The 8,013-nt window shown below is 36.7% G+C and overlaps 1 protein-coding gene across 1 annotated transcript; it reads right to left on the bottom strand.

Moving 5' to 3' along the window:
- Positions 1-701: 701 nt before the first annotated feature.
- Positions 702-5,980, bottom strand: LOC134814325 (uncharacterized). Its single transcript, XM_063822421.1, has 5 exons — positions 5,971-5,980; positions 4,538-4,645; positions 4,362-4,397; positions 1,373-1,482; positions 702-954 (listed from the first exon to the last, which is right to left on the bottom strand). The coding sequence occupies exons 1-5, from the start codon at positions 5,978-5,980 to the stop codon at positions 829-831; spliced, it is 390 nt and encodes a 129-aa protein (XP_063678491.1). The 3' UTR covers positions 702-828.
- Between the last annotated feature and the right edge of the window lie 2,033 nt (positions 5,981-8,013).

Raw genomic sequence — 8,013 nt, 5'->3', positions numbered from 1 at the left:
TACATTTATCTACAAAAAATGTAATCTCAAATATGTGCCTAGAAATTCTACTGAATTTTTGGACATAAATGTATAAATTTGTAGAATGACATCCACTTTTTTCGTGGATTATCCATTCTACATTAATCTACAAATATCTACAAATATCCACTTGGCTCCCCCCTAGTTTTGGGGGGTTATTCGTCGCGAATGATTATAATATAATATTCTAGTGATTATGTATTTGGAAAATTTTCGTTACCTCCATCATTCATGACAAAACTGACGAGATTTATTTCAATCCAAAAAAAACAAAACCGATGGTGCGTACCCCAGTAATGCTTTCATCATTTATAGAAATTGTGAACTTGGAATTTATACTCGTATCATCCGTCAACTAGAATCGCTAAAAAATAAACATCCAATCTCTTTAAATATCGTAAAAGTCGAAATATTTACAATTATTATACAGTTAGTTGTACAATCATAATACTTTTGGAACCCATTCAAAACAAAAGGTAGACTACTCGCCCACAAGTATCGATCACAATCGTAATTATATCATGTATAATATCATCGCATTAATCAATATGCTGTGCTTGGAGCTGGACAATGGACATGTGATCACGTTTGCAACAATTCTAAAATCTCTGAAAATTTTTGCAAGTCCTCCGTTTGTACAATTCAGCTAAAAAGAAATTTACATTGGCATACTTATCGAATATAAAAGAGATGCTGACGAGGCTGTCTAAAATAACAAATAATAAAATCACTAAAACCTTTGAACTTAAATACTCTTGATTAATGATTATTTAATTGGTTAATTACATTTCTAATTAAATATCTACATCATACAGCCCCCAAACGATTTCCAACTTTGTTATCGTTTCCATGGCAACATGAACTCCTTTTGGCAGCGTATTCTTTGAAGTTAGCGCCTTCGAGTCGTTTCATTGTTTCGTTGAGGGCGTAAATCTGAAACATTCATTAGTAAATATAACAGGGAATTTTATAGTAACATACTGGTACTACGTTAGGGGTTCACATATTACGTAATCAGCCGAGGGGGAAGGGGGGTTTCCAAATGATTACGCTAGTGTAATTTTTACACAATGCTATGTGTAAACCTGGTTACCGAGGGGGGGGGGGGGTAGGGGGTATGTGAACGACCCCTTATCACTGAGAGGGAGAGGGCTTTCTAAAAGATTACACCAGTTTAATGAAAGTATCCAGAGAAGTAACCCTTCCCTCCTCAATGATTACGTAACATTATGTGAACGACCCTGAAAAGGTATACAATAGTCAAAACGACAAAACAGTGCTCAAATTAACGGCTTTTCAGTCAACCCTGGCAAAATATTCCCAGGCCTACAGCCAAACGGTTATAACCCACCTCGTTTCTCTGGGTGATTTTGAGCAACTCTTGTTCTCTTCTTTCAGCTATTGCTCGCCCTTTCCTCTTTTCGAGCTCATCCTTCTTCCTCTGCTCGTCCCGAAACTTAACTGAAACAATAACGTCCTCGGTATTTCACATGATCGAGTTGTGCTGTATTCGGTGGCTTTTACTAATTCGCTCGCCCAAAAATTATCACGTGACTATGGTTTTTATGGTTTTGCAGCGGAACAAAACGGTTTATATAAACCCTAACCCTATAACCCGAGCCCTAAACAATCAAATTCGTGTTTTACTAGCATGTCACGTGACCAAAACAGTTTTTTTCCCATAACTTTCCAGGGAAGCATTTTTATCCGACGTCATGGGGGGTGATTCGGAATCAGCGTCCAAAAATACACCGAACAAGATTACTTGTATACCTTCAGGGCCTTTTCACAAGAACTTTCTTAGAATTTGGGCGAGCGATTTAGTGGGAGGGCCAGGGGTATCCGGTTAATACCGCGAGCGGCGAGCGTCCTGTATCTAAATTAAAGGGTGGGATGATAAAACTAACAATGACCAGGAACCATCAATTACCTTATCGGACCTTATTTGGACGGACGTTACTTGAACGGACATAATTATGAACGGACATTAATATGAACGCTAGAAGGCAATCAAAACCATCAAAAATCCGAATTTTATTCATCTTTTTTTGGAGTTTTTTTAATTTTAGCAAATGATTTTTAAATCCATTTTTTATACAGTAAGCTTATCTGCGCTGTGCAGATAAGGTACGAAGGTACCTATAGGACTAGATTAGATACCGTTGGTCACATACCTAGGGAGATATCCCAGTTTGTCTTCTATTTTATCGAGATGGGTGGTATGGTAGAAGGCATCGTAGCTGACATAAGCCACCGAAGGTCGCCTATACCAAGTGGGGGGCTAGAGATACAGCTTAAGCTGTACTTTAGGCATTCAAGTATCTCTCTAGTAGAGCAGTTGGGATCGAGCATTGCCCGGTACGACTACGAGTTGGACAGACAACCAGTTGTAAGAGAAAATGTGGAGGTAGAAGAAGCCGAAGATCAACTTCAAGATAGTGATCATGCAATAATGTGATATTTACAATTCAGATTGTTAAAATTTTATAATACCTTGTTTTTATTAATTCAACAATATAGTTTAGTCTAATGATAGCTATTGAAATTGACTGAAATTAAAAAATTGTCATTATATTCTGGACAAAAAGTTCGAAATGAAAAAAGTTTTGAAAAAAATTCAACGGACTTTAACTTGGACGGACATTAATTGAACGGACTTTATTTGAACGGACATTAAGATGAACGCTAGGGCCTCCAGCGTTCAAGTAATGTCCGTCCAAATAAGGTCCGATAAGGTAAGCAGAAACACCTTGTATTCTTATCCTGAGGTTCCCATCCCATCATTCTCTTCTTAATAACAATATTGGGCTTCACATATTACGTAATCATTTTTTGGAACATTTTTACCCCCCCCCCCACCTCCGTAATAAGTTTTACACATGGCTATTGTGTCAAAATTACACTAGCGTAATCATTCGGAAACCCCACCCCCCCCCCCCCCCCCCTCAGATGATTACGTAATATGTGAACATAGTAACAGTGAGTACTGAGTAAGTTACTTAATTATTCAATTATCCGATGGGTAAGCACTTATTATTGAGATGTTCAACCTGTCCAAATTTTATTAACTTGGGTTGTTAATGTTATCTATATCGGATCACAGATTCACCTGAAGTATCTGAACACTAAGATTTTAAATGTTCATTGGAAGTACAAACCTAGCTCGTGTTTTGGAACATGGGATGTAACTAGGCGATTGTGTAGCTTATTGAACAGCTTAGACTGTTTAGAAATTACCATCAACTGATAAAATTTGTTTACTTTTAGCTCGCAGGGGAACAGAAAAATTGCTGCTTTAAAATCATGGAAGACTTACGACAGATTTGATACATATCAATTGGTATCAAATGAGATTGAATTATGTCAACTTTAATGTGAAAATCATTAAAAGCGGAATCTTAAATGCATTAAAACAACTATGAACTGAAAGTTTAAAAGAAGCAATGACGGCCGTAGAGTAGCTATACAAAAAAAACTGTGAGCGAGTAGTCCGCGAGGAAATTTTGTTCTGCTTGTCAATAACTGCAGTTGAAATAAGTTGTATTATTAAAATTGCCTTTCGTTCTCCGGCTCAATATGGCAAGATGTGGTCAGATTCGACGTGAGAATTTGATGGCGCTCATTCAATTTCTCAGAATGTTCCATGTCAATTGTCATACGAGCCACATTGCATTATATCACGAGTCGATTACGACCAATCACGATTTTTCGACGGGCTAACACTTAATCTAACGAAAACCTGTTGACGCGATGATTGATGAATGGAGATTGTTCATTGTTGTAAGATTTAAAGGTAAGGTATAAGCCAATGAAAACATTTCTAATTTCTCAGCACTTTGAGCTTATAATTTATTACACGGTGGGGGACATGTGATTTAAAGATTACTTGAGTAATAGGAGGAAATTAACCGGAACCTTCTTAAACTCATGTAAGTGTAAAGTGAGTGACAACTAAGGGCGGTTGCTATGGTAACAGCGCGTGAGCTATGCATGATGCAGTTAAATTTGGCTAAAACTAGCTAAAATTCGTACGTGCGCGTCTTATCTGGGACACAAATTCTGATGCGCCTTCCTTATTCAAGTTAATGTAGACCTCTTTAGCGCTACAGCGTGGAAAAGAAAGAGTGATTCATCGCATCTAACTCTGGTTTATTTTCAATGCATTATTTGTCACATAGTGTTAAAATATATGAGAAATAGAATAAAACTGCAGACTGTTCAGTGTTTAGTCTCATAGCATATTTTGAAGGTACAATCTTTGACGCGATTATTACCATTATTGAGAAGTGCCATCGAAAATAAAATTTAATAACGACGTATTTGCAGTACTTAGTACTTACCTATTTCACTTAGCTTCGTTGTGAGCCTTCTTTTTTCTTTCGTTAATAATTGACAGTTTTAGGTGAATAGAGACAACTAAACTAAATAATAAATTCATAGATCTATATGTTTAAAGAATGAAGAATAATTAATAATGTTATTACACATTTTGGAGAGACTCAGCGAGCTTAGGTACGTTTCCACGAGAGGTTTTTTGAGCCTGGCAGAATCCAGATCTTCAGACTGGCAAGTCCGTCCTTCTGACATTCTTGCTTGTTAATATTACCAGACAATCCCATAAACACTGATAAATAATTGGATTATTGTTTAGAAGAAACAGCAGTTGTATCATAATCCACTACCTAGTATGGGACATTTATGAGCACAAAAGATCATGAAATTGCACGGAAAATATTATATTACCATCAGAGATGACAAAGGATGTATTATTGGAATTTCCTCATAAGATTATAAATAATTAAACAATTCTAATATTTAAATACATGCTCGACATTAAAAAATACTCATTTAAGGCCTGGAAAGAAAACAATATTATCCAGCTTATAAATTTAATCTCAACTAAAACAGCTTGAATATCAAATTCCTCACTTTTTTTTATGAAATCTTTCAAATCAATCAATTACAGTTTTAAACTAATTACAACACTACAAATCTATTACATATAATAGGACACCTAGTGGGAAATAAACACCTCAATCAAATGTAGCAACCATTACAGTTTGTATGTCCGATGTCAAAATGGTTGTTGCATGATAATTTATTTATAAAGACATCTAAAGACTACAGACATCGTATTAAAGCTGTTAACTCCCATCTATCACCTATCACGCCATCTATCACATAAAGAATATCAGACACCACTCATCCCAACTTCTGAATTGCTGCAAAGGTACTGAAATCACCACAAAATAACTAAAAACCGTAGCATCGGTTTTAGACTCTATCCTGAATTCTTGCATATTGTGTTTTATTTGAACTATGTCGGTATCCATATCAGAAATTACAGCCTTCGTGACAGACCTAACAGTGCAAAAGCAAAATGTTCTACCAGTGTATCACTAAGATCTAGAAAAACGACCAATTTGAGAGACAAATTGCTCGTTCTAACAAACGTACCCAAGGCTCAGCCATGACAAAATGCGGTTCCATTCTCTGCGGGGACAGTGTCTTAACTCTGAACATAAGCAAAACTCAAAACTGTGAAGTTAGCAGTGTGACTGAACTTAATAGCAACCATCTCTTGTGAATTCTACAGATGTTAACAACAATCTTCAACATTGTTAACGTTGTGGTAAGTCCATAATCCATATCATGATTTGAGTCCGAGGTGTATCCGGTTTTGTATTGAGACACTCAAGTTGGATATGGAAACCCAATCACACAACGTTTAACAATCGGACTTCGCAATACTTGGGGAATTTCCCTTATTGCCTACAAGGAGCTTCCATAACAACAAAGCCGTAAATTGACAAACCCTTATTAAAGTCTTATTTTAGAACGTTTAACGCTCCCAGCTCCCAGTTCTGAAATTTAACAGCGCCATGATCACTACGATTAAAATGGCAGCAAGGAATACCATTCCATCCAGATGATGAGAGTCCATCTCACCAGGCGCCATGATTTTTCCACAAATCGTTGTAGGAGCAACAAGAGTCTCATTGATATCAAAAGCAAAAGCCCCACATTGCCATCTTACTCTCTCCCATGGCGACATAATGATTATGAAACCAGAAAATCTCAGGACAAGCTTTGACCAGCCTATTCAGGACCATACTGATGACATGAGACTTAGCATTACTCTGCGCAGAATGATGGCTGCAACCTTGTCTGCCTCCACCCGAAACCTCAAGTAGCCTTTCGTTATTCTGTAAGAAGAAACTGAACCTCAATCAAAGGGAAATCATCACCAACAATCACTCATAAAGCACCATACCCCCTGCTTCAGGTCAAAAGCAAATCCCCTGCTGTGTATGTTATCTCACAGCATGTTCTCCAAGTTAGATGCACAAAACAATGCCTCTGCTCAATCAAAGAAGCACATGTATTTCACTATCCGGGGTGGCATTTGCAAAACGGTATCAATGAACGCTTCCACTCAGATGAAAGAAAGAGGTCATGATGCAAATAATGTGAAGACCATCGACTCATTGTGGAACTAATATTGTACTTAATCCAGAGAGTCCTCGACACATGAGGAAATAGATTTATTGTCACCCGATAGTGTCACATGGAAAAGCAAAGGCCCTTGATAACACCAATCGCTCTATTGATAATCTGACCAGTCCTCACTCGGGCTCCAGCTGCAAAAATTCAGACATAAACATTTTTCACGCAGAGAGAAAGTATGCTAGAAATAAAAGTGATAAATGACATCAATATCTTTTTAAATCTAAGATTCCTTCCCGAAATACTCGGTTGTTAGCTTTATACCCACAAGAGAACAATCGAATTTTTGTTTAGTGAAAGATCTGGATTTTAGGAATCATCTTGTATTTATAGATTGGGGGAAGACCAAGTGTGCAACTAAACAGCGGATGGTCATATTTAAACAAGCTAAGCAACATCAAGTACCATGCCTCACCATTTGAATCGACATGACATTTCCACCTGAATATTTAATTTGATTTCAAGTTTAAAACTTTTCTTATTGAAGAATATTTACAGGCGGATAATGTTTCACTGAATTTAGTTTAATCAACACAACGACTAACACGATTTGTGAAATTGACAAATATTCACAACTCAGCTGACAAATTTCATAACCTTTGCATGGTCACTGTAACATTCAAGGGGTCTCCTAAATTAAGCTAAAAGTAATGACTTAATCAACTCCATTCGAGATCATACGCTAGACATACTTCTAATGAGAATGAATCTTTAATGATACATATTGACACAGACAACATAACTATTCTTTCCTCTCTTCTACATCATGCGAGGCGACAGGCCAAACAGTTCTAGGGGTGGTGTGCTTAAATGATAAACAAAACAACTAGCTTACACAGAAATTAGGTTATGGGAGATAAGCTGATAACATTGAAGCATTATGGTGAAGCTAAGAATAGCAGATCAATGTTTGCTGCTTCTATCTCCTCTGGAAATTATTGCATGTTGATCACTTTTATGAGTTAATCATTATTCATTTTTGCATGAAAAAAATTGAACGGGAAAAAGGTTTATCTGGATTGGAATAAACATTGACCAGAATAATATCCTCAATCCACCCATACAAAAAATTAGATAGAACCTGAGATGTTTACAATCTAGTTCAAACCATTCAAGGGATAACTAGAGTTGCTAAACGTGGAGACAATTTTTACCCAGACTACTATTGAATGTAATTTATTCTCTAACTGTTATGCAGATTTTGTTCAATCTACCCTGTTCTTGATGAACGTATTGGATCATCAAGCTATTATGTGGTGAGATAGCTTTGTAAAGTCCTATAACGCTCCTAAATTGAAAAGGTGTAGAAATTCAGAAATCATTGGTAACGTAATGTTAAACAATTCTTAGACTATCTAGACACCTGGTTCTGATTTACAGTCCACTATTGGAAAGTACCATGTTTAAGCATCACTGCCAGGCCTTTGTCAATCATAATGAACAGGCAAAAGCAACCTGCTTCCCTGCAAGACCATAGAAAGGCAT

Source organism: Bolinopsis microptera, chromosome 4 (assembly GCF_026151205.1).
Source record: "Bolinopsis microptera isolate Bmic1 chromosome 4, MBARI_Bmic_1.0, whole genome shotgun sequence".
Classification (NCBI taxonomy): Eukaryota; Metazoa; Ctenophora; class Tentaculata; order Lobata; family Bolinopsidae; genus Bolinopsis; species Bolinopsis microptera.
Note: the sequence above shows the minus strand (reverse complement) of the source record. Positions and strands in the feature narration are given on the sequence as shown.

Bases quoted from the DNA above. Each gene is read 5' to 3' on its own strand.
- LOC134814325 (XM_063822421.1), bottom strand. The intron at 4,398-4,537 runs GTACCTAAGCTC...TATTAACGAAAG, and splicing joins AAAAAACCTCTCGTGGAAAC to AAAAAAGAAGGCTCACAACG. The intron at 1,483-4,361 runs GTAAGTACTAAG...TTATTGTTTCAG, and splicing joins AACGAAGCTAAGTGAAATAG to TTAAGTTTCGGGACGAGCAG.